Source organism: Nelumbo nucifera, chromosome 3, assembly GCF_055504915.1.
Source record: "Nelumbo nucifera cultivar China Antique chromosome 3, China Antique-T2T, whole genome shotgun sequence".
Classification (NCBI taxonomy): Eukaryota; Viridiplantae; Streptophyta; class Magnoliopsida; order Proteales; family Nelumbonaceae; genus Nelumbo; species Nelumbo nucifera.
Genome location: NC_142651.1, coordinates 15,769,968 through 15,797,054, shown reverse-complemented (window position 1 = coordinate 15,797,054; position 27,087 = coordinate 15,769,968). Strand labels below are relative to the sequence as shown.

Sequence of the window (27,087 nt, the reverse complement as noted above, 5' to 3'; positions counted from 1 at the left end):
GGTATTCAGATCCCCAATGGGGAACCCATTTCCATTAGAGATTGGGGATGGAGGTTCCATTTTCTCCTTGACAGGGATAGGGAGTTACTTGAAAAATTCGGAACGGGGGTGGAGAGTATGCTCACTCACCCTGAAACCGTCCCATTGTCATTCCTAGAAATTATTTAAGTTAACATAATTTAACAATGGATAGGCATTTAATAGACAGAATGGTGAAACAGGATCCATGTTCAAGTTGCCGACACCATATAGTTGGGATAAGGCTTGGATGAGAGTAGAATGGTGAGAGAGCTGTATACCCAACCCCATGGCAGCACACACATGCATACAGATGCTAAAAGCAAAAATATTATTGGTAGCACCTAATCTGTTATGCTGAACAGTCAACTAGGTACATGGACTGATACTACAATTCATATCCTCCAGGTGTTGAGAAACTTAAGAAAGTGCAAGTGAATAAGCTCCTTTTTATCTGCCTTAAATTTGCTTGACTTGCCATAGAAGCTTATCAACTTGAGGAACCAGTCTTGTTACCTGGCATCTCTTTAATTCCACTGCAACAATAGAAGTGTGGCAACTTAACTCGACCACAAATCCTGTGAGAAAGAATGCAAAGTAAGAAAAAGACCAAGTTCCAATTGAAATATTTCAGAGATAAAACATATCCAGATAGTCAGGTTGAATATACATGGCACACAAGACAAAACAAGCATGCGTTATGTATAAGCTGCCAGAGGTGTCAACAAGTGTCAATGCCTCTTGCACCTGAAGCATATGCCTCAGAGGTATCAACGCTTCTGGCATACTCCTCAGGGCATTTTGGGGGCCCTTAGCCTGCGCCTCCCACACCTTTTAAAACACTGGTTACAACAAGTGAGATGGGATACACCATAAAGTGAATATATTGTTTAGCCATGCCTCTTGTAGGTACTATAAAACCTGCTAAAACAATCAAAATCAGAAAAATCAAGGGGCCCAGTTAGCTATCTGGGTTACTAGTTCATAGTTCAAGTGTCCTGGTCAATGATGGATTGACAACACAATTTACATACAGAGATTCTTACATATGCAAGACTTGGGTACAGTACCACAGGTTGATTATTGGGAAGGTCCCTAAAAAAAACTGCTCAATGGCTAGGAACTGGAGAACCTGCTTGAGCTTAAAATCAACAAAAGCAATAGTAAGTTCTCCAGGGCCAACACCCAATGGGACAAGCCAGTGTTTCATCTAAGTTAGATCAGTGGTAGTGGCCTGAGTCAAGGAGATCAGCTTATTTACTTATTTTCCAGGTGGGGGTTGGCATGGGGGATAGATTCCATTGAGAATGACATATATTACATGTTCACATTCATAGCAACACCCATTGACAAGTCACAGAAGTCTCCAAAAATATATCACATTATACATCATGCCTAGTCCTGTACCCACTATTTGCTAAGTCAATCATGTGTTGCATAAAGTTTACTCTGTTATGCTTAAAAACCGACCAAAGTTCAAATTGATTTACTGAGAATCACAAAATGCTATATAAAAAAGCGTTACAGATAGACATAAGAAATATGCCATATTTCATCATAACATTCAAGATATGTTCATTTTAACTCTATAGGCTTTACAAAAAAATGCTAACTTTAATAGTCAAAAAGTAAATTGCCTTACTTGCAGCGAATTATTACTGGTATAGGTTTCAAAGCCTTTGGTCCATTTCTTATACCTTTCTTATGAGGAGACACCTGCATGTAATCCTTGACTGTCACCTTCAGGCTTCAAAATATTTTATTATTCAAAATTTCTAAACCTCAACAACAAGCATCAAATAAGAAAAGACATGTCCAGACTCATATATACAAGTAATTGGAGAACAAAATTTACTAATCCTTGTTCAGTACATTGTTCAGGTTAATCAATATCCACTGCAAAGATCTATTCTACTATAATAACTGATGTCATTTTATTACTATGTTGCTGAAGACAGACTTTTGCAATTGTTTTTGATCAATCCTTAGGCAAGAAAATTAAATCTCAGAGTAAGAATAGCTCTTAAGTTACTTTAAAATAAATTATTTGAATAAATATAAAAAATACGGAAAACACTCAAACTGTTCATTAAGAATAAAGAAACACCAAACCTAGATCTCCCCCAAAATCTCAGTCACCACTCTTATCTAGCATCTCACCAATTTAAGCATTTTCCATATTTGGAAGAGAAAAAAGTAATCTATAAATCTTTTTGTCTCTCAAAGCCCTTCCAGACATGTGCTATAAACATGTGGATCATAATCCATAGAACGCCAAAGTTGTATAGTTGTATAAGCATGTAGTTGAACAAGTGTCCAATGGCAATCAGGGTGCTTGTACATTGTTATTTTATTATCCAGTGATTTAAAAGGCATGCCTAGGCGCTAAGGCAAGGTGCATTTTAAGGTATGCACCTTGCCCAGGCCCTAGGCATAACACTTTCGAAAGGTGAGCGCCTTGCGCTTCAGCCAAGGCATGTGCCTTTTTTATTTTTTGCGCTTTTTTGTTCTTTTGATCCTCAGCCAAGCCTCTAGAGGCAAGCCCAATGAAGTCCGTGTTAGGGTCTTAAATTCTTAATCCTTACACAAGAAAATGATTTTATAATTTTAATTGCCTTTAAGAAGATATTTTATTAGGATGAATGAATGAACAACATTAGCAAATAGGAGATTCTATTCTGCTCTAGTTCGTTCGCTCGTTGTTCATTCATTCATCCTAATAAAATATCTTCTTAAAAGGCAATTAAAATTATAAAATCATTTTTTATGTAAGGATTAAGATTTTAAGACCCTAATATAGACTTCTTTGGGCTTGCCTCAAGGGGTTTGGTACAAAGGCGGCTCATAGAATCAGGAATGCAAGATGTTTTACATCACATTAGCTATTTGAAGTAATGCAATTGAAAAGAAATAAGAGTGGATTTTACATGCTTGAAAATGTTTTATATGTTTGATTTTATTTTTTAAATTTTAATGTGAATATGCTTTACATGTTATGTTTATGTATTTTAATTTTAGATAATAGGCTTTTTAAAACATTTATTTAAAAATTTAAGTTTATAAATTTTTATTAATGTTATGTTTAATATTTTTGTCATTTTTTTTTAGTTTTTGGGATTTTTGTTTGAAAATTTTGGCTTTTTTTTTTGTATTTTTGCACCTTGCTTCGAAAAGGCACATGCCTCGCCTTGCGCCTTGAGCTTTTAAAACATTGCTATTTAGTTCCTCGTCCATCTTTTGAAATTTGATGATAAAAAGAATCTAAGTTCTAGAAACTTGATGTAGGATAGCCTTGGGATGATCAAATCTCTAAAAAATATAGGAAAATAAGGAGAAAGAGAAAATAGAGATAAAAAGATGATAATAGATGAAGACATAAAGGATACATGTACATAAAAAGTGAACTATTGGCAGTAGGGGAGAATGTAGATGCTGGGCAATTAGCAGATTGTGTGGGGTGTAAGGTAGGTAAAATGCCTACAAGATATTTGGGAATGCCTTTAGGAGAGAAATGTACTTCAAAGGAGAAATGGGAGCCAGCAGTGGAAAGAACAGACAGGAGGTTGACTTCATGGAAGGTAAGATACTTATCAAGTGGAGGAAAACTAACCTTAATTAAAAGTGTTTTGCCTTCCTTACCAAGTATTAACATGTCTCCTATCTTTGTTTCCAATTCCAGCAAGCACAGCTAAGGTAATTGAGAAGAAAATGAGAGATTCTCTCTGGAAAGGCTGGAAGGAAGAGTTCAAATTGCACCTGGTTAAGTGGAGTAAAGTCTACAAATCAAGAAGGCAGGAGGACTGGGGGTGAGGAGGCTAAGAAAATTTAATATGGCCTGTCTAAGCAAGTGGTATTGGAGATTGTATGAACAGCCTAATACATTGTGGAGAAGAATTATAATGGCAAAGTATGGTGCTAGTAAATATGAACTGGGAACCAACAAAGCCAAATTCATCATATGGGTGTGCAGGGTGGAGGGCCATTCCGAGACCTCTAAGTGAGTTCGTAAAAGGAGTCAAGTTTGTGGTGGGAAATGGTATGAGGATCAATTTTTGGCATGACATACAGTGTGGAGATCAACTCCTTAAAAAGATATTTGCCACATTGTTTGGAATTGCACAAAATAAGGATTGTTTGATAGCTGAAACATTCTCTCAGGAAGGAAATCCAATTGAGTGGTGCCTTGTTTTCACAGAAGGCATCTGAATGAGTGGGAGGTAGGACAGTGGATGGAGCTGATGCAGCAAATTTGCACCATAACACCAGATAATGTCAAGAAGAGATAAAAGAGTTTGGAGGTGGGAAAAATCAGGAATGCTTTCAGTTAGGTCTTTCTATAGCAGAATTAATGGAGATGAGATGGAAAGCTTTCCAGAGGCCGGAGTGTGGAATACTGTAGCTCCCCCCAAAGTTGCTTTTTTGATGTGGACGGCAATTTCAGGGAAATGCTTAACAGCAGATGAATTGGGAAGGAAAGCACTAAGGATGGAACCCAGCAGGTGTGTAATGCGTGGGGGAGCTTCTGGAGATTTGGATCATCTTCTTATTCATGGCAGACTAGCAAGGACTCTATGGATGAAGTTTCTGGGATTGTTCAAAGTTGAGTTTTGGTTTCCAAAAAATTTGGGAGCTTTACTATGGTGCTGGTGGCTGAAAGGCTTATCTAAAGGGGGGAAGCTTATATGGAGTGTAGGGCCTGCAACAATGATCTGGACAGAAAGAAACAGAAGGCTTCTTGAAAATAAATATAGTGAAGAAGAAAATTTGATGAAAGGATTTTGGGGTAGATTGTATTCATGGGTAGGAATACAAATATTTCAGGGATAGGCCACATAATGGGCTCTGCACAGTGCCTTGTTTTACCTTTGCTCTCTCTCTCTCTCTCTCTAAAAAAAAAACATAACTATGACACCATCTTCCTGAATCAAGTATGCAGTCACACCAAACTCCATGTGAGACCTTCAATAGAATTACATCAAAGAAAGGAAAACAGAATCCTTGAGCATTAAAACATAAAAAAGAGAAAAACACTAAAAAACAAGGGCAAAATTTCTATTGTCAAACTTATTGTTCACTTGTTCTCTTTTACTGCAAAACTATAGACGTTATAGATGGAACAACTTTTAAACTAAGTAAAACTCATTCAAAAAACTTATAACAATAACTTCTTTTTACCCATTACACATTTGACACAAATTCCAGAAAAAGATCATTACTGATCCTGTTATGTACCAAAATAAATTCTAAAAAAAAAAATTTAAATAGCTCAAAGAATCAACATCAACAGAGAAGAATAAGCACAAGGAAAGGGGGGGGGGGGATGAAGAGAGAAAGGAGAAACATTGATGACCTTTTTCTTTGGGACAGCCATGAGTTCCATGGAGGCACCAAAAGCGAATTTGGGAAGCATGATATCAAGCTTGCTTTCCAAATCTTTGTTGAATTCAGGTAAAACACATGGTGTTTCAGTTGAACTGCCAATTAGCCTCTCCAAAGGAGCAGATCGAACAGAATGAATCCACCTTCTATAGCCTAACCTAAGCCCCAAACATCCCATTGTGTTTCTGAACATATTGGTCATAAATGCCATTATTTCAGATCAATCAAAGCTCTGGATTTTATCTCCTTGAGCATTCACTGTTAAAAAAAGTAAACATAGAGGATGAGAATGATTTCAGAGGAGTAGTAGGCATATCCCATGCCTATAGTTTAACACTAGCAGGAAATGAATGCAATACTCAAAAGTATAATAAAATAAAAGGAAAGGTACCGATGATACAGAAAGCCAACAGAACTATTGTTTCAGAGGAAATTTCCAAATAGAGATGGAAAAGTTAGACGTATTAATGAGAATAGAGAGTACAAACATTAAAGCCATAAAAATCCAGAAAGAGGACAATAGAAAGCATGACAGGAAAAGAAAAAAAAATAGAAGATGAGATTTATAGGAAGTTCAGTTTAAGCAATTCCTCTCTAATTGCTCCTTATCAATTGAAGGATGATCCAACCAAACTTGAAAGTTATTAAGAGAAAAGGATATACCAAATGTTGTAGAAATCAATAAAGAGAAGGTCAATCACAAAAGTCAAAAACTATGGAGATGTTAGCTAACATGTATGTTCTTTTTTTCCAAAATAGAAGCAATTGCCATATAATCAAAATCATATTATTTTTGCTGATGTGCCAGTTGTTTTGTTTTGAAAAGCAAATCATAAATATTGAACATCCTCTATATCTAATTGATAAAACTAATAAGAGAAAAGCAAACACAACCTTGCATTACTAGATATACTCTATTTTATTCTCAGCTTCTCCTGATTTTAGGACATAATAATTCATCATCATCATTATCCGTGCCTTATCCTAATTTATATGGGGTCGGCTACATGAATCCTGTTTTGCCAATCCGTTCTATTTAAAGCCATTTTAGGCATAATAATTAAGAAACATAAAATACTAGAAAGATAATCAAGATGCAATTTGTGATGATAATTTGTATCCAAAAAATCCAGAGTTCTTGAAATAGATGAATAAGTTCAAAGAGGAAAGGAAGACTGTATATTGTGGGTCGATTTATAAAACAATAACCATGAGTCATGGATCAACCACAGTATCAGACTAGATTACAAACATTAAAGGAAAAGTCTAAAAATAGCAATCACAAATGATACCTCAACAAGAACAAAGATAGAAACCTGATTATTAATATTACCGTTAAATTATGAATAATTTTAAAAATAGGTAACATAGAGTAACAGTAGCTTTTTTCTTAATTCCGGGATAATAGTGGATCAATGCCACCGAGATCCTATCGTAATCAAATAAAATGGGGCTATACCAACCATGGAGGGGGGGATCCAGAAGCATACCGCCAGAAGGAAACTATTTTAAATGTCTTTAGAAGAACGTATTTTAAATGTAAAATGTAAAAGTTATTGTGAAAATGTAAAAGTTAAAAAGAAAGAGAAATGAACGTATTTTAAATGCCTTTAGAAGATTATGAAGGCCAAGACACATGGAATTTAGATTCTAAATTGTCGAGAATTAAATAGTAAATAGATGCAAAGGCAAAGATTGAATCATGGCGAACAATCTTGACTTGTATTAGCATCGGAACTTGAATCTTGAATACCCTTGCAAGAAAGCCAAGACGGATTACAGATAGAACTTAGACCTTTACACTCTCGAGGTTTAAAAAGTAGAAAAAGAAAAATGCATAGATAAAATTGAACCGTTGAGAATAATAAGAGATTGAATTGAACTCTGTGTTGGCGGGAACTTAAGCGCCAAACTGAGCCAGTGTCGGAATGATGATCAGAAGTCAGAACCAATCTTGACGTCGAGTGCCTTCTCAGCTGCAAGATCTCTGCGGGGTTCCGGTTGCATTGAGCATGAGAATGAGAGAGGAGGAATTAGGGTTTTCCCGCGACTGGGAACGAGGTATGTCATATGTGTTTTGTTGAGTTCTACACTCCCACGCTGCACGCTGGTTCTCGAACTCGCATACATGGACCGGGCCGCCACGTCGTTTAATGTCTTCAGCTTTCAAAATTAACGGAACTCGCCTCTTAACGGCAGCCGTTTGGGCCCTAAAATTATTATAGTCAGATTTTGAAACGTCTCTCTCTCGTCCGCAGTTATTATAGTCAGATTTTGAAACGTCTCTCTCGTCCGCAGTCCCTATCCTCCCTCGCCCTCTCACTCCCGTCCGGGGTCAGGGTTCTCTACCTTTCAACCGGCTAGTGACCAGAGCAACCGGCGACCGGCGGCAACCTTCGTCCGGATACTGGCCATGGTTCTTCTTCTTCTTCGTTTTAATCCTTGGTTTGGCCGTTGCATTCCCTGAAAACTAATGTATTCTTTTTTTTTTAATTGTTCCAGAACCGGTGGAACGGACAAGGTATCGGCCATTACGGGCGGTGATGGCATTCTTAACCATTACCGGTGAAGAAGAACAGCAAGTAAGCCCGGTAGTTCCCTTCTCTCTTCATGCTATGTCTTGCTGTTCAATATTCCATGGTCAGTTCCATCGTGCTCTGTTTTATTTTGTAAACAAATATTATGTTTTCTTGCTTCATCCTTAAATCTTAATGGCTTGTTCTTCTTAAATCAGTCCGAAAATGTTCTATGTTGAGATAAAAAAAAAGAAAACGAAGCACCGTGGAACTAAGAAACAAGCTTATGTTTTGTCATTTCAATGACAGAGCATGATGGAACTAAGATAACGTTGAATATGTATTGCTTTTGCTTCATGGAATCTCAATGGCAGGGTTCTTTTATTTGTTTGGCATTTCAATGATAGAGTTATATTATTTTATTTGTATCTTAAGAAAAAGTTTATGAGAAATTGAGAATGTACATTCTGAAGATTTGGCGTTATTTACTTGCCAATTGCGATGTGGATTTCTATACTGTAGTTGGTGAAAAACACGAATGAGCTAAAGCCATTTTTATCTGCAATTGTGGCTTAAGATTAGGACTCTCATTACTCGCCACTTTTTTCCGGTTTCTGTACCTAGAAAGCTAGAAAATAGCCATGAATATCAACTTTTACAACACATTTTTTTTTTCTTTCGAAGTTTTGGTTTTGAATGAATAACTTGCTAAATATTATAAAAAAAAGTATAGTTCAAAAGTTGAAAGACAGAAGATGTCTTTCTGGCAACGTTGTTGAGAAGAATCTTAGATTCAATTAAACCAGGGTTGTTGTATTAGGGGCTGTTGAAAGGATCGCAGGTTACCTTTGTTAGTGTGAAAACTGAAAAGAAACTCTCTCTTATTAAAAATTGAAATTGGTAATGCCAAATCTTTGAAGTGGAGGGTCCCCACCTTAAATTTTAGTAATTGAGAAAAAGTTATACTTAGTTCGTGGGACATAGAAATTTTACCTATAAATTATAATAACCAGCACACAACAAGTTGAATACAAATTAAAACTCAATCAGTTAGACCATCCAAAAGAACAAAGGGACAAAAGGAGAGTTGGGTTCAGGACTTAAGAACTTCCGAATGTAAATAAGGGGTCATTTCATTACAATTGAAATGGCTGAATTGAAGGACCTCTTGCTTTATCTTACTTTAATTTTTTGTTTTTCAACTCTCTATTATTTATAGATTATCCACAAACTTTTATTTATTTATTTATTTATTGTTTGAGGCTTAGGCCTCTCCCCTATCACACCCAACTGCCTTACCTCCTCCTTTAGCCTTTTAAACCTTGCACTCATGTGTAGGGAGGTGTCTCGCTGTCCAAAAAGCCTCTAAAAGGGTTTCCCCTTTTCCTGTGAGGGAGATTATATTTGCAGACACGAAACAGAAGAACGGTAAATCGAGAAGAAAGATGCGACCACCTTCACTCCATACCAGCTTCTTCTCTTCTCTTAAGCAGGTAAATATTAAATAGTCATATAATATCAAAACCCCATCATCAAACTATATTTATTTTTGTTACATTTTAATTACAATTTACATCTGAACAGGTTGAGAAGAGGTTGGAATCAGAAAGTTCATCGCAGGTTCATGGACACTGTTCTTCATCAACTAGAATAGGAACAAGTTGCAATTCAACTGACCCTCTTAGCTCTCCTATTTACCTCAACCACGACCAACAACCCAACAGCAGCAGCAGCTCAGCCCTCCATGACAGTGAACCTCCTCCAGAGTTTCTCTCCCATTCTCTTGACTTCCCAGTGACCCATGAAGACCCACCTCCACCAAACATGGAAAAACAAGACCAGGTCATTGGTGAGGCTGAAGACAACAAGGACGATATCGAGCAGTTGATTGAACTCCTGAGTTTGTCAGACTGCACCACAGAAAATGAAGATGAAGAAAAGGATAAGCAGAAACAGAGAACTAGTGATGGGTTTTGCTTTTGTCATGGAGGGTTTTATTCAAAGATTGCTGGGGTGAGGGGACCCAAGTGTGTGAAGGAAATGGAGAGGTTGGATGGGTGGATTAAGTACTTCTTAAGTGGTGGTGATGGAGAAAGGAAGGAGCCCTTGAGATTGGTTCACTTGCTCTTGGGTAAAGCAGCTTGTGCTGGTGAAGATGATAGTGGTTTTGGAGTGTTTGAGTTCCCACCAACTATAGAGGAATTTCTGCAGTATGATCCACCAATGACTTAGGCCAAATTGATTTTCTTTTGAACTGTTATTAGCTTGTGTATGTGAGAATGAATGGATTTTTAATCATATTAAAATCTAATCACATTATTTATGTATTTGTTCCCCAAAAAAAATCCATTACAGAAGCAGAAGCCTGTGATTGCATGGTTGAAAATTAATCTCGTCAGATTGGCAAGGCCTTGGGCCTTTTTATCTTGGGTGTAGAGGCATTCACTAGAAAATCCTTCAAAGGATTTGAGAAAAATAGGAAGGAGAGATGTAAGAAGACTATTTTGAAGGAAGGTGGAGAAGTGGAATGATGGAGAAGGTTAAGAAGTTTCCATTTTGATCTGTGTGAGAGTTGTCGTGTGATGTATTGGTCAGGTTCTTGTAGGTTGTGTGCGAGTTGTATTGGATGGTGGGATTGTTCTTTCTTTTCTCTGGTGATTTCTTATCACCTTCCTCGTGTACTTTCTTTTTGTTTTCTTAATGAAATTTCATAAAAAAAAAAATCAGATTGATTGCAATTTTTGGCATTAAGATGTCAGCAACTCTACATCACCTCTGTGATCCTCCCAATATTGTTATAAGATTTGAATGTTTTGGTCAATTACAAGTTTCAAATCCATTACAACAAAATGTATTAAACTATCATGAAGATCATTGATCCTGTACAGTTGTTGATGTGCTCTTATCTCAGTAATGGTCAAGTCCCAATCAAAGTTAGTGGATTGTAAGGATCTTATTGGTAAGTTCGTAGCTTTGAAAACATCCATAGAATGCTTTCATGAGATCATGGTCTAGGGGCTTTTATCCCTTCTTCGGAAAGAAAGTGTCATTGCTTGGATCTAATTCTACTCGCCTTGTCTTCAAAAGGGCAGACAAGACCTCATTCATGTATCTCTGATCCTCTGGTGAGAGCTAATTCTACTTGCCTTCTTCGGCAAGAAAGTGCAAGACAAGGCCAATTCAAGGAGATCGATCACTTTCTTTTGCTCCTTTTGGGCGGATATAGTGAGCTAGATCTGGGTGAGTCACTTGAAAAAGCCTTTCTGCTCCATTTTTGAGAGCCTAATCCACCAATTGATGAAGAGTAATTCACAACCCATTCTCTTCTATTGGCCCAATGGGACTTCTTTTGGTTAGGAACTCCATCACCACTTGTCCAAAGCTGAAAATGTCAACCTAAGTTGTAATTTTCCTCATGTATGCAAATTCTAGAAAAAAAAACTAAAAAAGAAAGAAACAAATAAATGAATTTTATCATTTTCAGTAGTAAAGTCTTAAGTGGAGAACATGTCATAGATGGGGCAAGAAAATGCCCAAACCATTGTCTGTTGAACATGTCATAGTGGAGAACATCATGTGATTGTTACTGATCAAAGAAAAGAACATCATGTGATTGTTCACAAGCAATTCATAGAGAACATCAAGTAAGACTGCTTTACATTGTCTGTTGAAATGGCAATTGATTTGTGTCTTAATTGAAATGGACAATTTGTTTTCACCTATTGATTTAAGATAATGTTCTTTGAAAACTCAGATAATACTTAGTTGCTTAAGATGCTCCATGGTTTTCCGAATGGACCCATTTAGCTTGTTTCCTTGGAGATTTAAGTTTTTTTTTGAAGTTAAATAAAAAGTAAACTTTATAAGTGAAAAAGGTAAGAAATCACCCAGCAAGAACAGACCCAGAATATGACAGGCCTGCCCTAACAAATAGCCCCTTAAACAGAAAAATAACCCTATATGCAAAACAAAACACCTTAAGAAACAAATCCATAACCGACTACAGATATCACAGAGATCCCTTCCACCAACCCCTAGAACAACTAAAACAAACAATAAGCTGTATATCCCAGACCCTCCAGATCCTGCCAAAAAGCACATAAGAAAAACACCCTGAACCCAAACAACTAACTGATGAAATGCTCAACTTAAGCTTTATCCATTTTCTCATCATGCCCACTGTCTAATATAGAAAACTCTTTTCTCATATGGGCTTATTTCTTTATCTTTCTTCTTCCCTTTCTTTTTTTAATCCCTCTCCAATACTCCCAGCTTCAACCTGGCAAAAACATTTGAAACTTGCCTCTTTTGATTGGTTTTCTGTCTTCTAAATCTTTCTTAATGCATTAGGGCATTTCTCCACCTTCATAGATACTTCCCTTTGCGCATTAATTCTTTCTAACTCAAATATGGCATTTTTCTCAAACAATTGATCAGTACTCGTGTCATCTCTACACTTCCCCTCCTCTATGCCTACACTTCCTTTCAAATATGAAAGGAACTTGAATCTTGAGAAAGCATTTGGAATGGTACCTGTGAATTTGTTTTGTGCTAACCGGAGAAAAGTGAGTTGTTTCAACTCAAATAATGGCTTTGGAATCTCACCTTCTAGATTATTCTCAGGCAGGGAAAATAATTGAAGTTGTGAGGAAGTTTTTCGAAGGGTAAATTACAAAGCCCCCCATACTATGGGGTCAGTGACAATTACCCCCTTGAACCTTCCTTTGGCTGCGTTTGGTTGGAGTGCAAATCTGAACGGTTGCAAATTTGCATTCTGGTTCAGATTTGCATTCATTTGGTAAGAGTTCAAAAATACGCCTATTTTTTATGCAAAAATGTGTATAGACCAAGGTTTGCATCGAAAATAGGTGAAAATATTGCTTTATAAAAAACTAAGGAAATTTTGCCACGATTTTGGTCGAAGTAAATAAGCATAGGTTTTGACTGTTTTCTCTTCAAGCATTCGATAGAGAAGAGAAAGGTTCTGCGATAGAGGTAAGAGAGATCTGGACTCTCATTTTGATTTTCTTTTCATTTTTAGGTCACTTCCCTCGTCGGAAGAGAGATCTGAACTCCAAATCTATTGATTTGCCTTTTCCTGAGAGGTATGTCTGATATTTCTTCGTCCTATGGGATTTCTTGAATCTTCCTTCATTTTCCTCTTGAATCTTGAATCTATTCGGTTCATTGAATCTTCCTTCATTTTTGGTTCCTTGGGATGTTATCTTATTATGGGTTTTCTCAGGGAATAAGCACTTAGAAAAAAAATAGCAGAGAGGTGTGTTTTCTTTGGTTTTGGCGATCCTTTTGCTGAATTTGGTGGTTTTGGTGGCTTTGGTATCCATAGGAGTCTAACCTCTAGTTTTTTTTGGGGGGAAGGACCCTTTCAGTGATCCTTTCTTTACTAGTCCATTCCAAAGCATGTTTGAATTTAGTATGATGGGACTGAGCATGTTTGGGTCAAGTTCAAGGTTTTTTGGAGACTCAGATATGCATCCAGTTGGATTCCTGGAGCATCAAGCTCCACAATCCAGTAAACCAAAGGGGCCGATTATCAAAGAGATAACATCTGAAGATGAGTCCAAAGAAGAACAAGGAGCCAAAGCGAAAGAGAAGACTGAAAACCCTAGGAAGTATTCTAGGTCAAAGGAACCGTATGTTGAGGATCCAGATGATGAATCTCAAGGTTAAGTCCTTGCTGTAATTGCATACTGAAACTATATATATATACTCTTGTAGTTGCTATTATATATACTGTTGAAGTAGAGATTCATTGTGTTTTATCTTTCAAAGAGGAAGAGCAAGCATGTTCAGTATTGGAATGACTATAACAGGGCAGATAGAGCGCATCCCCAGGCTCGTAGTTATAGCTTTCAGAGTTCCACTGTTACTTATGGAGGTGCCAATGGGGCATATTATACTTCGTCTACAACCAGAAGGACTGGCAGTGATGGGGTATGTACATCTATTTGGTTGACAGTTTGGATGATATGGGACTCTTTAAACTAAAGCCTCTCTTTTGTTGGTCAGGTGACTGTAGACGAGAACAGAGAAGCTGATACAACTACTGGTCGAGCCACACACAAGGTTTCGAGGGGACTTCATGATAAGGTATCATTTGGAGGTTCTCTAACTCAACATCTTGATTTGTTTGCTCACCATTGGTTGGACCACTGGAGTTCTTATAATGCCTAGTTGGAAATTAAGTAATATTGCATGGATGCAAACATAGGAATCAGAATCTGATGCATGTTGCATTGTCTGACTTGGCAAGATGAAAAAAGGGAAGAATCAATTGTCTATAGAAAAGTATAAGCTGATAAAATACTCCATATTCCTTGTTCTACCTCTATGAATTGTTTGCATGGATTCTCCTGACTGTATTAAGTTCTTTACACGATGCCTATCAGATATCTACCTTGATGGACACTTCTATATAACATCTTTCCTTTATAAACAATGAATTGGACAGTCCATTGTTTTTCATTTGATTATGCTGAGGCTGCATCTTGCACCTTTTCTAGTGAAGACTCTTTGTATTACCTTTGATTTGGTCTTAATAAAATTTTCTTCATCTTTCAAAAAAAAATGTTTTTGACCAAGACCAGAATTCCATAGTTCATGGGTTGATCTGTTTTTCATTTGTTTAGGATTTTCCCCCTTTCTGAGTTTGCTTTCCCATACTTGTATAGTGCTTCTTCTTGTGGTAATGTTTTACAGGTTTAGTAATATTATTTTCTTTTACAATTAAGGGGCCATTGATAATGGCTTATGACTGAAGTTGCTGAACTTAATGACTTATTGCTTTGTCTTTTGGTGGATAAAAGAATTAAATACTAAAATATCAAGGTATAATAATCTACCCAACTTCAGATTTCATCCATTTAGGATCTCATATCCTCATTCTTATTCACTAAAAGACAAAGCAATAAGCTTTTCAGTTCAGCCACTTTAGCTATTAACAAACAGACCCTTAGTGGGCTCTTTGGGGCGAACCAGGGAAAGAGGCAAACAATGTAAAAATAAAAAATTGCAGTGTAGAATTGAATGATTTGGAAGCTTAGGCTCTAGCGTGTAATTTGAGTGTGAATTGCTTTGTTTTCCCTATCTTTAATGAAACTATTGAATTACTGTTACTTGTGAAAAACTCTTTGATAAAATTGTTTAAGAACTGTTATTTGCCCCCCAAAAGCAAAGAAAAAAGAAACTTCAAGATTTCACTCTAGTGTCTAGTTTAAGTTTGTAAGACCGGCTTTCTATAATACAAAATGACAGTCAAGTTGTGCTTTATACATATATTTTCTAATGTCTACCTTGAAGAAGTTTTGCTCTTAGTTTCTTTTGGAAAAGAAAATCCATCCATTCTCATAATCATTGCACCAAGATATATTATTCATTTTTATTATATTTCTTGTGCCTTCTGAGTTCTGTTGCATCTTCAATAAAAGAAGTCATGCTGGCATAACACATTAATTACTTGAACGGAGAAGTAACATAAAAACAGTACTTTGTGGAGCATTATTTTGTATGTACTTAATTTTCATGCTCCTGACAATTTTAACGTGATGTCATATCCATGATCGCAATTGTTGGGTTGCATAGGTTGGAGGAACTTGCATAAGAATTGGGGGAATCGCAAAAGGTTCTGGCATGATCCACCCAAATATGGCTACCATGCTTGGTGTATGTCTTGTTCAATGAACTCTAATAATCTCAGAAAGTTCACATTGAAAATTGAGATTTACAAATGTCAATGAATTATAACTTCTGCTCCAGGTGATGTTTTCAGGTGTTTTTAGAAGTGCAGAAGGGATGTTTAGCAACCTTGAACACGTTTTCATGTTTTCAGGTTAATCATTAGTCTTTCAACAGAAGAACCATAAGAAGCTGAGCCTACTCTTGCGTTCAAGAATGCACTCAACAAGAGATTTTCTAGATTCTGTAATTTCAAAAAGAAGTCTTTAACAAAAGGTTTTTTTGTTATTTTTTATATTTATTTAATGGTCTATTATTTTTTATATTTGTTTAATGGTGGGAGTAGCTAGAACACCATTTGGTAGCAAGGAACAATTGTATTTGCATTGATGAAATTTGCATCTTCCAAAACAAATGAATTGAATGCAAAGTGGATGTGTAAATCTTGAACCACTTTGCACTCACATGAACCAAACATTTTTGTTTTGCACTCTACAAATATGTAGAGTGCAAAATGTAAAATTCAAATACATATAAAAATAATACAAAATAGGGATTCTAGCAAAATAAGGGCAACTTTTTGCCCTTAATATCAATAAAAAATAATATTTTTACATAATAATCAAAATGGGGTAATTTTTATTAGAAAAATATCAAAAAAGGGCAGTCGCTTGTCTTCCCCCTCTGCCTCTGTATTCACTCGCTTCGACGGTGTAGGAGGGGGGGCAGAGGAGGCATTCTCATAGATTGCTCTGCCTCTGTATCCATCTCTGAAGAACTACACATCTCAACTTCCATTAACGTTGAAATGGAAATACTCATCCATCAAGGCTATACCCCACTCTATCTTGCGCACCTGAAGAAGAAACCCATAATACATCGGTTGATGTGAACCCAACAGAACTACCGACGGAGGAAGTACCGGTGTACACCGTCTTCTCGATTGGATTCACTGCAGTTCCTACAGCGACAAGTACCAGCGTACTACGTTGTCTGCATCCGAAGCACAAATTTGTAAACTATAGGCCATCACCGTGAGGAGGTTCGTGAATCTGAAGTTTCTGATCATCTTTCTCTGCATTTGCTACACGATTGTCGAGGAAGAGAATTTACACAGTTTTAGTTGATAGGGTGGTAGACCATCATTGGAGGACTTAACACAGGTAGATGAAGATGAAGAACAATGACATTGCCTTTATTTGATATTTTCCCAAAATAAATACCTCGTTTTGGTTCTTATATAAAAATAGTATTTTTTATTGATATTAAGGGCAAAAAGTTGCCCTTATCTACTATTATCCCAATAAAATACAAGGTTTTACACTCTACACATTTGTATTTGTACTCCTTCCAGACTAAGTCTGTGAAAAAGATCCCCTCTACAATGGAGTCAATGACAATTACCCCATGAACTTTCATTTGTGACAAATACCCCTCCATTAGAATTCCATCAATTAAACTTCAAAAAATATCCTCACTCAACAGCTTAAAAATTTTAAATCTCCAAACTACCATTTTCTTATTTATTTGAACAATTTTATGATTCGATTGGTTTTTTAAATACAATATTGAAGTCCTCTTGCTTACTCTATTAGATCCTTGCAAATTTCTGGTTGGATTCAATATATACAAGGTTTCGTTTGGTTTTTCTTAATTTATTGGATAAATGAGTGGGCGATTTTTATATTTTAAGATGAAGAAAGACATTCATGTTAGTGAAAATGAAACAAAAATTTAAATAAACTTGTTTTTCTATGTCAGTGAAATGATTATTTAATTGGTTTCATTTGAAGATAATGGAGGTATTTTTTGTCAATTAGGGTTTAAGATAATAAAGTGAGGAAAAGAAAACAAAATCACTTAAGTATTTTGTTAAGTTAACATAGTCTGTCATTTGACTTAATAGCTAGGGGGTATTTATGACAAAATAAAAGTTCTGGGTTTTTTTTATTGCAAATGAAAGTTGAGGGGTAATTGTCACTAACCCCATAGTACAGGGTGGTTTTATTGAAAATGAAAATTCAGGGAATACAAGGTCTTTGTATTGTTTCTAACATTGTACACATGATGAGTCTCACCACGTGAGTTCTAGTCTCGTAATGAGATGTGCGGACACGGATCATATTAGAAGTGCATGGGGACAGTATTTGTTGTGAGCAGATCCAACTCATTTATTGGAGGGTCCATGTATCCTATGGATAATAGCATAGAAGCACAGGAGATGTTCCCCATTTACTGCAATGTCATGTGGAGAGTATTTTGATATAGGATTAAGTGAAAGTTTTAGCTGTTCAATAGGGTGCGGAATCAATGATAACATCCCCGCGGTATATTGAGAATATCTTCCAACGATAACATCATCTATTTTGGTATTATGGGTGGCGGAGATGTGCTATGCGGTGTTGTGCGGCGTCCGCGTGTGGGGAGGAGATGTGATCCACGAGTTGTTCCCGCATCTCTGCCCACGTGACATTAGAGATGCGCATTTGGAATATCTCTTGTCATTCAAGGGAAGATGATGGCGGTGGTGCTTTGTTGGTAAGGATGTGGGAACGATTTGTAGGTAGCATATCCTGAGCGCTCTAGTGGTAGACCGGTAGTGGGTCCATAATTCCATTTACGCGGTATTCGTGAGCAGCGAGAAGGAGCCGACAATTCAATGACACGGTAATTCAAGTCATTCATAGGGCGCAAGTATTTTTGTTTTTATATATGGATGGGTAATACAGATTTATTCATCATTGTCCTTGAAACCTACAATTTTAATCATTCGAAAGAAGATCCTGGTCCAGTGGTTTCTCGATTGAGGTTTACCTTTTAGGTTCTGGTCCTCAGGCATTCCATCAAGCTCAAGCGACCAACGAACCAAACCATCTGGTAAATGTTTAATGGTTTTATCTCATCAACAAGTCAGTCAATAGCTCACTGCAACACTTGACTCCATAGTCCATATCTTTGCGTTGCAGGAGCTTCAAAATCCTTACAGTAGAGCTTCGTCCCGGAAATCTAAGCAAGTAAAGCTCCTTCTCCGACAACCGAGAATCTTTGTTACAAAGTTCTCGGCCAGCTTATTAATTCGCCGTTTTACTTGAACTTATCCCTCGCATTCTTCACAGTTTATTTTTTTGAAAGATTTTATTTTTTATTTACTCGCCAACTGTTTGAGAATCATAGTCGTGGTTCCTCTGCAAGATCAGATCCAAGAAGTCTCCTTTTTCTCTGTGGGAAATGAGTAGGAATTCGTGATGCCCACTTGAGAATTTGATGGATATGAAGAGGTTCAGGACGCAAGTATATTCGTCAAAGCTCACAGATCCGGCAAATGCCATTGTTTCCCGAGTTCCGGAGAGGAAGATTGGGTTCAATATGATGAAGTTGATGGGGATCTTGGCTGCAGGTTTGATGGTTTCGTCAGTTTTTTTTACAGCCTCCGTCATTTATCGAGACCTAGCGTCGGATCGAGTTCGGGGATTTGCAGAGGCAAGGGTTTTTGAAGTAAAAACTGAAGAAGGTACTTATTTCTGTTTATTTAAAAACTAAATAATAAATAATGGCTTTTCCGTATCTATTACAATTCTAAGGTCAACTATGAATTGCTGATTTCTAGTATAGTAGTACTTATCTCTTTGCTTACCTTTTAAATGGGATTAACTTTGCCTTCCCATTCTTGGGTGGAATTTCTATGTCAAGATGGTGCTCAGTTGGTCATTTGGGCTCCTTTCGTTTGCAGTGCATTTCATTTGCACTAATATAATTGCATGTCAGAATTATGAAACAAATATATAATTGCATCAGTGCAAACTAGACAAGTATAAATTCTGATTCACTCTTGCTTTGTGTTTTTTGCTTTAGATTTTATTTTACTTCATTTACACTGCCAACAAAGAAAGTGAAATTTGAAACAAAAAAAAAAAAATCAAAATTGCATTCAATTCAGCTGCATTCCCACACTTGTGCACCAGTGCAAATGAAACTGCATTGCAAAAACTAAGCCTTAAGGTCTTGCCTTTAACCACCAATCTTCTGCTTCTTCTTCTTTCTTTTTTTATTTCATTGCCTGGTATTTCATTGTCTCTCTGTCTGTCTGTTTCGTATTAAGACAAGATGGAAGAGCTATTTATATTGGTTATTTTAATATAGTTGTATAGTGTAAATGTTCGAACTCTAGTTTTATAGATGACAAACTAAATAAACCCAGTTGATGAGTGTTCTTGGAGCCACTCTCTCTCAAGTAACCATTCAACCTAAAAGCTTAAGCTGTCATGTGGGGTTCCTGAATAGGTTTTTATTTCTCTAACACACTCTCTTGTGTAAAAGCTGATCGGGCTTGAAGTGTGGATAACAGGCCCACCCATACCTTATGCTGAAATTTAATTAATTATAATGGGATGACTAAGATTGAACACTGGACCATTTTGTCAAACAGGCTCCTATACCATTTCAAGGAGCCATTCAACCTAAAATCTTAAGCTGTTAGATGAGGTACTTGAATAGCTTTTTATTCTCTAATAGAAACTGAACTTTACATGCTTTTCTACCATCTAAGGGGATGTGTGCTAATGTGAATGGTTTTGTTTTTCAAACAACTGCTACATTATTAGGAAAAATAGTAATATGATTTTGCTGAGGCTGCAGTTGTTTTATTTTTTATTTTTTGGTTTTGAAAAACAAAATTATACATACATTGGCAAACACCTTCTAAACTGTTCAGTTTCATATTGTACTATTAGCTTTTTAAGCTATGCTATTTTCCATAGATGTAATATAGTTCAAAACATTGTGCTACTCATTCAATCTGTTTATTTAGCTAATGTCTTCCCAATGGGATCAGAATCTTTCAGACAACAACAACAAATGAAAAACACTTCAAATGGATTAGCTTTCAAGTTTAGAATTTCCTGTCATTATTTTGACATTTGAACCTCAATATTCCATTTACAGATTTTGACATAAAATAGACTATTCTACTGACTGGATGGTATGATTTGGAGCTTCTTCTCGTCAGACCACAGTAGAACATAATTTACAGATGACATGTATTTCCACAGCCTTCATTTATTCTCCAGATCTATGTATATATAACAACTCATACGGTTTTATCAATAAGAAAACCATATATATGTTTTCCCTTAGTGCTGGCTAAATTAGATGTGGTATCATACTATCATTATATGATATTACCTGTACCTAACATGTTATGATATAAAATTTTTGAATTATGACTGAAAGTAAAGTCAGACGAGGTAACTGTGATTTCCAAATAAGAATATAAGATGCATTGACTAGTTTATTATTGCCTTTGTTCTTTTGTTGTTTCTAGTCATTCAAACACCAATTTTAGATGTAACATGACTAAACAATTTCATTTCAATTTTTTGTTGCTTGGTCCATTTGATTTTATGGTATTCCCTCTCTCATTTAGATTGCAAAATTGTTCCACCCTTCCCCCTGAAAAAAAGTTGCCAATTCAGGTTTAGAAGATATTATATCTCATGCTGTTGAGGCACCTAAAGATAAATTACTTGGTGGTCTCCTAGCTGATGAGTTCGATGAAGGATCTTGTCTAAGCAGGTTCCAGTCAGTCTTATTTCGCAAGGCAGCACCACACAAACCTTCCTCGTACCTTGTGTCTAGGTTGCGAAGGTATGAATCTCTGCATAGACGTTGTGGAGCCTATACAGAGTCCTACAACAGGACATTGGAGCAGCTCAAGTCTGGTCAGAGCACTGGGACCACAGATTGTAATTATGTGGTATGGATATCATTTAGTGGTTTAGGAAACAGGATACTAACATTGGCTTCAGCATTCTTGTATGCTCTCCTCACAAATAGGGTCCTACTTGTTGACCGTGGGACTGACATGACTGATCTATTCTGTGAACCATTTCCAGGGGCATCCTGGCTACTCCCTTTGGAATTCCCCCTTAATCAGTTCAGCAGTTTCAATCAAGAACACCCTCACTGCTATGGTAATATGCTGAAGAACAATGTCATAAACAGTTCAACAGGGTCAGTACCTCCTTTTCTATATCTTCATCTTGTCCATGATTACAATGATCATGATAAGCTTTTCTTCTGTGACCAAGATCAATCTCTTTTTCAAAAAGTACCTTGGCTGATCATGAAAACTGATAACTACTTCGTCCCATCTCTCTTCTTGGTCCCATCCTTCGAGCAAGAACTAAGTAACCTCTTCCCCAACAAAGAAACAGTTTTTCACCACTTGGGTCGCTATCTTTTCCATCCCTCAAATGCAGTATGGGGGTTGATTACAAGGTATTATCAAGCTTACTTGTCTAAAGCAGATGAAAGGGTGGGAATCCAGATTAGAGTCTTTGATACTGATACTGGCCCATTCCAGCATGTGTTAGATCAGATACTATCTTGTTCCCTGAGGGAGAAGGTGTTGCCAGAAGTTGATGTACAGAAACCCATCATCAGACCATCAGGAAACCAAAGGTCAATTGCCATCCTGATGACATCTTTAAGCTCCGGGTACTTTGAAAAGGTAAGGAACATGTATTGGGAGCACCCTACTGTGACTGGGGAGGTGGTCAGCGTCTACCAACCAAGCCATGAAGAGTATCAACAGGCTGAGAAGCAGATGCACAATAGGAAAGCATGGGCTGAAATGTATCTTCTGAGCTTGACTGATGTCTTGGTCACAAGCTCTTGGTCAACCTTTGGTTATGTGGCTCAGGGTCTGGGAGGCTTGAAGCCATGGATCCTATACAAGCCTGAAAATCGGACTGCCCCCGATCCACCTTGTCATCGAGCAATGTCAATGGAGCCTTGCTTCCATGCACCACCTTTTTATGACTGCAAAGCAAAGAGTGGGGTAGATACAGGTGCACTTGTTCCTCATGTAAGGCATTGCGAGGATATGAGCTGGGGACTTAAGCTGTTTGATCTTGACCAGTTCTAGTTGCTTGTATTTGTTATCTGATCAGTATTGTCATTATAACTTTCAGTTTTGGGTAGAGTAGAAAATCAATAAATTTTTTGTATATTCTTATATATTTTGTTGCAGGCTTCTGTTTTGCATCCAACAGCAGCAGCTAACTATCATTTATGCGGAGGATACCAGGATAACTTAAAATGACGAAATAAACGATCCATACCTAGAATTTATGGTTGACCAAATAGGTGTTCGATACCATGGTGTTTTAAGTGTCAATATTTGCACCTGAATTGTAGCATGAAAATCTGGAAAGCAAGGTATTTTGGCATATAACATTAACATAATGCTTAATTTTTGAGTTTAATCAAGTTCGGATCTCCTACCCAGTACCCACAAAGACATTACAAACATGCACAAATATCTCCCTTGTCATTCATTCATAGGAAGATGTTCTCAATGCATAGCCCTACAAAGGTGATGGGTGTACTTTTCTCAATCACCACACTTTGTAAGGATTTCTTTTACAATGAAAACCAATTTAGGGAAAACTCATTTTCCAATACAATACTTGAGAAATGCTTGGACTGCTGGACATGCCTTTTCAATTTTCATGGGTTTCACTTTCACTTGTATGTAAATCCAAGAATTGCACAATCTCATTGTTTAGTAGAGGCAGCATTCTTCTTCACAGGTGACCCTAAAGACCTAACAGTTGCCTTGTCATTTTCCACTCTGTTTCTCTTCAATGATAGCTCAAAGGTCTATTTCGCATTTAACATTCTTCTATTTGTGCCCTTCATGCCTCTTATCATCACGGAGAAGAGGTAAAGACTAAAGAAGCGTTTGGCATTTTTTTCAATGGCGTTTTAAACGACTATTTCAGTAATTTAATGTTATTTTCATGGCCTATAAAAATAAGAATTATACATGCAATGTTGTTATCCATACGGTGATACTGATACAGGTTTATGCTGGTCAAATCCCTAATACCCAGCAGAACAATTAGTCAATTACTTCTTTTCCTTTTCCTTCCTTTCTCTAATTTTCACTTTTTTTTTCCAGCATTCGCTTTCCCTCTCCTTGAATTAAGCTAAGACAGTGGTTAATAAGTTGGGGAAACGGGAAAGTTTTTCTGTCCTCACACTGGAATTTGAAATTTATTGTAAATATGTATTTTGATGATCTTACTTCCACTTTGTATTGGGATAAGTTCATGATTCATCTGGGTTCAATCGAGTCCATTCAAAGTTTGGAACATAAGAGGCTAAGAGCAGAAAGAAAAGTACATAAGGAAAATGTTTGACTGTTTGGGCATCATCCATCATAAAGCGCCGGATTTGGCACCATATTCGTTTCTTTGTCGTTCTATTCTATTATCTTTTCCTTCTTTCTTAGGCCGAAAGGCGAAACTGAAAAGCCCTCCTTTTTTTTTATGCATTTTATTTCACCCGTTTGCTTCTTTCGAAACCCTCTAACCTCCAAACAGCGATACTGTACACTCATTCGTTTCTTGTTCTATTCTATTATCTTTTCCTTCTTTCTTTCTTTATTAAAGCCGAAAGCCGACTCATACGAGTTACATCCTTTTTTTTTTGGTTTGGAATTTTGGAATTTAATTTTGATTTCCTTCACTCGGGCGATGGACACAACATCTGCAGCGGCAACAGCAGCAACGTTCAAAATCGTCAGGGTCCTTGCTTCTTCTACCACCCGCAGAACAGCGAAGCCAACAACTTTGATTTCTCCAGGGGCCTCCACCAGGCCAGGTATGCTCGCTCTCTGTACCTGCGGCATCACCGGCACTGGTACTGTGTTTCTTCGCCAGAAGTGCCCAAGTCCTATACCTAGAAATGGTTTTCCCTATCTCACTCGTTGCTCAACAAAACCAGACATTGGCAGCGATAACACAACTGACAGGAACCCAACTGTCGATACAGGTTCCACTTCGACTACTCAACAACCCTCGACCCCCGCACAGATCCAAACACCTACTTCCTCTTCATCCTCTACTGGGTTGGTGTTTGATTTGGGTTCTAACAGCTGCTGGGACAGCCGCGAGGTTGGATCTCCTGTCGTGAAAAGATATCTCAGTGACGATGCAGAGCGGTGGTATATGTGGTACCATGGGAGCTCGGATGATAACCCCACCTCCGGTTCTATTGGGTTGGCAGTATCGGGCAATGGTATTCATTGGGAGAGAGGTACGGGGCATGTTCGATCGAGCACCGACGCAGGGATGGTAATGAACTGCAGCAACGATTGGTGGGCCTTTGACACTGCGTGCATCAGACCTTCCGAAGTTGTGATCATGTCCAGTACAAAAGTCAGAGGATCAAATGCTGTCTACTGGCTCTATTACACTGGATTTAATTCTGAGAAGGTGGACTTTTCTGTCGCTCCGGGAATCACTGTAGAAAACCCAGAAAGAGTCTACAAAAATGACAACGAAGATACCCAAGGCAGCATTCTCAAGTCATTGCCAGGCCTAGCAATCAGTCAAGATGGCCGTCACTGGGCTCGGATTGAAGGGGAACACCACAGTGGTGCTCTTTTTGACGTTGGATCTGGTGTGGAGTGGGATTCTCTTTTTGTTGCCACACCTCGGGTTGTTTTTCACAGCAATGGTGATCTAAGAATGTATTATCACTCGTTTGATGCGGGATGTGGACATTTTGCAGTAGGCATTGCGAGGTCGAGGGATGGGATTAGGTGGGTGAAATTGGGGAAGATCATGGGAGGAGGATTGGATGGGTCTTTTGATGAGTGTGGTGTCATAAATGCACATGTTGTACGAAACCGGAGGGATGGGGGATATCTGATGGCATATGAAGGAATTGCTGCAGATGGGCAGAGGAGTATTGGTTTGGCAGTGTCTCCAGATGGATTGAAGGATTGGAGGAGGTGTGGAGAGGATGCCGTTCTGAAGCCATCCGCTGATGAAGATGGATGGGATAACAAAGGGGTTGGATCCCCATGTCTGGTGCAGCTGGAGGGCAGCCCTGATGAGTGGAGGTTGTATTACAGAGGTGTTGGGAAAGGGGGGAGAACAGGAATAGGTATGGCGGTTTCTGATGGCAGTGAAGCTAGAAATTTTAAAAGATGGACAGGATTTCATGTGTAAGCCATATTAGTTGAAGATTTTGTTTTTTTTTCTCTATATAAAACTTAAAACAGAAATTGTTAAATTGGTTTAACCAAAATTAGTTAACTGCTTACACAATTGGTTGTCTTGCTTATTAAGTGGCTATTTGTAATTGCACATTTTTTAGCTTCCTGAAACTTGTACACCCCACAAGTTCATATATAAACAAATTGATGAACTTCAGCTTTGAACTTTGGTTTGAGGTATCCTTCTGGTGAACTATGATTTGAGCCTCTCATTTGAACAGAATTGGTTACACTGAGTCAAGCTGATATGCATCTTGTTGCTCTACAATGGTCATTGAGGGAGGTGGTCTGTCATGTTTTAACTGTCTTGTCCTATTTATCTGATTAAGTCTAACCTTTTTTCCTGAAGGCTCAGTTTGGAAGGAGTACAAATGCAAATACATACAAAATATAAGGTTTTGCATCTACATATTTGCATTTGTACTCCTTCCAAACTGAGCCGAAAGAGCATCAAAACCCATAATTTCATTAATAATGATATGATGGTAAACAAACATGTAGAATACCCATTAATTTCTCTCATTAGACTTTGATACAAACATTGTTCTCAGACCTTCAAGGTTGTTAATGGTAGCAAGTCAATAACACCCTGAGTACATAGGCATATAATTATTTTTGCACTTATTTACTATTGAAGCTGGTTACATATAAGAAGGATGCTCCTTAGGCTTGCATGAATAACATTCTGTTGTTGGATTTCCCTAGGTTTTTGAGACTAGTAGAAAAAGGAGAAGAAGCAATAAGGAAAGGAATGTGTTTTGAGACTAGCAGTACAAACTTGCAGATGCACATATAAAAAAATTCTGATGTCATCACTGCTAGAAACCGGAAAACCTAAATTCTTTTCCTTGGTTCTTTTCTCTTACTGGTCTATGGAACGTAGACACCTTGTATGTAATAATATAGACAATCAAAATATCCAATTTCTGCATTTATTACAACAAATACTGTATTAAGTGCACATCTAACGTATGGTGACAGGGGTAAGAGGGGCCAGCATGTTGCCCACTCAAAATTTCTAAGAAATGCAGCTAAGACTTGAAGTACAGTGAAAATTTGAGGGAAAACAAAAACTGTCATAGTGATTTTATTAATCATATATGGTTGGAGTAAAAGAATTAGTTTTCCACTGTAGGTTAACACGATAACAAGTTCCCTGATGGCTGAATTTCACTTTGAAGTAGCTGTGGTTGAGACTGGTGCGAACTAGTGGATCTTTATAACAAGAAGCCAGGTAAGAGACCAGGAGGCCCAGTTAATCAGAAACAATGCTGATTGCTGAATATGGAGTTATGGACTAGTCAGATGACAAAACCTAAATATATAATTAGGTATAGAAACTGTAACTGCAATTCTGATTTCAAATGCAAACTCATAGTTTGTAGAAATCAAATTTAATAGCAAGGTCTA

The 27,087-nt window shown here is 37.4% G+C and overlaps 4 protein-coding genes across 19 annotated transcripts; 3 read left to right on the top strand and 1 right to left on the bottom strand.

Annotated features, from left to right (window-relative positions):
• Positions 1-326: 326 nt before the first annotated feature.
• Positions 327-7,505, bottom strand: LOC104598038 (Ribosomal L32p protein family). Of its 3 annotated transcripts, none has more exons than XM_010259916.3 (4): positions 7,251-7,505; positions 5,369-5,655; positions 1,661-1,734; positions 327-596 (listed from the first exon to the last, which is right to left on the bottom strand). In XM_010259916.3, exons 2-4 carry the CDS (start codon positions 5,606-5,608, stop codon positions 509-511), a joined length of 402 nt encoding a protein of 133 aa, XP_010258218.1. In that variant the 5' UTR covers positions 5,609-5,655; positions 7,251-7,505; the 3' UTR covers positions 327-508. The 3 variants fall into 3 exon arrangements, with proteins under 3 accessions (XP_010258218.1, XP_088757999.1, XP_010258227.1); XM_088901873.1 differs by having other exon boundaries at positions 5,369-5,582; XM_010259925.3 differs by having other exon boundaries at positions 7,281-7,505.
• A 149-nt stretch (positions 7,506-7,654) lies between these two features.
• Positions 7,655-16,003, top strand: LOC104597999 (uncharacterized). 10 transcript variants are annotated; one of them, XM_088901870.1, is made up of 8 exons: positions 7,673-7,813; positions 7,900-7,988; positions 9,252-9,406; positions 9,498-13,599; positions 13,753-13,868; positions 13,944-14,024; positions 15,516-15,596; positions 15,763-16,003. In XM_088901870.1, exons 4-8 carry the CDS (start codon positions 13,335-13,337, stop codon positions 15,772-15,774), a joined length of 555 nt encoding a protein of 184 aa, XP_088757996.1. In that variant the 5' UTR covers positions 7,673-7,813; positions 7,900-7,988; positions 9,252-9,406; positions 9,498-13,334; the 3' UTR covers positions 15,775-16,003. The 10 variants fall into 10 exon arrangements, with proteins under 10 accessions (XP_010258152.1, XP_088757993.1, XP_010258187.2 ...); XM_088901869.1 differs by having other exon boundaries at positions 15,703-16,003; XM_088901868.1 differs by having other exon boundaries at positions 15,690-16,003.
• Positions 16,004-18,325: 2,322 nt separating this feature from the next.
• On the top strand, positions 18,326-22,625 carry LOC104597974 (galactoside 2-alpha-L-fucosyltransferase-like). Of its 5 annotated transcripts, none has more exons than XM_088901863.1 (4): positions 18,347-18,485; positions 18,575-18,622; positions 18,806-19,119; positions 21,068-22,625. In XM_088901863.1, exons 3-4 carry the CDS (start codon positions 18,873-18,875, stop codon positions 22,531-22,533), a joined length of 1,713 nt encoding a protein of 570 aa, XP_088757989.1. In that variant the 5' UTR covers positions 18,347-18,485; positions 18,575-18,622; positions 18,806-18,872; the 3' UTR covers positions 22,534-22,625. The 5 variants fall into 5 exon arrangements, with proteins under 5 accessions (XP_010258105.1, XP_088757989.1, XP_088757992.1 ...); XM_088901866.1 differs by having other exon boundaries at positions 18,351-18,485; positions 21,080-22,625; XM_010259803.3 differs by having other exon boundaries at positions 18,326-18,485; positions 18,575-19,119.
• A 141-nt stretch (positions 22,626-22,766) lies between these two features.
• Positions 22,767-25,729, top strand: LOC104603010 (Arabinanase/levansucrase/invertase). The gene has a single exon (XM_019198064.2). It carries the CDS (start codon positions 23,942-23,944, stop codon positions 25,628-25,630), a length of 1,689 nt encoding a protein of 562 aa, XP_019053609.2. The 5' UTR covers positions 22,767-23,941; the 3' UTR covers positions 25,631-25,729.
• Positions 25,730-27,087: the final 1,358 nt, after the last annotated feature.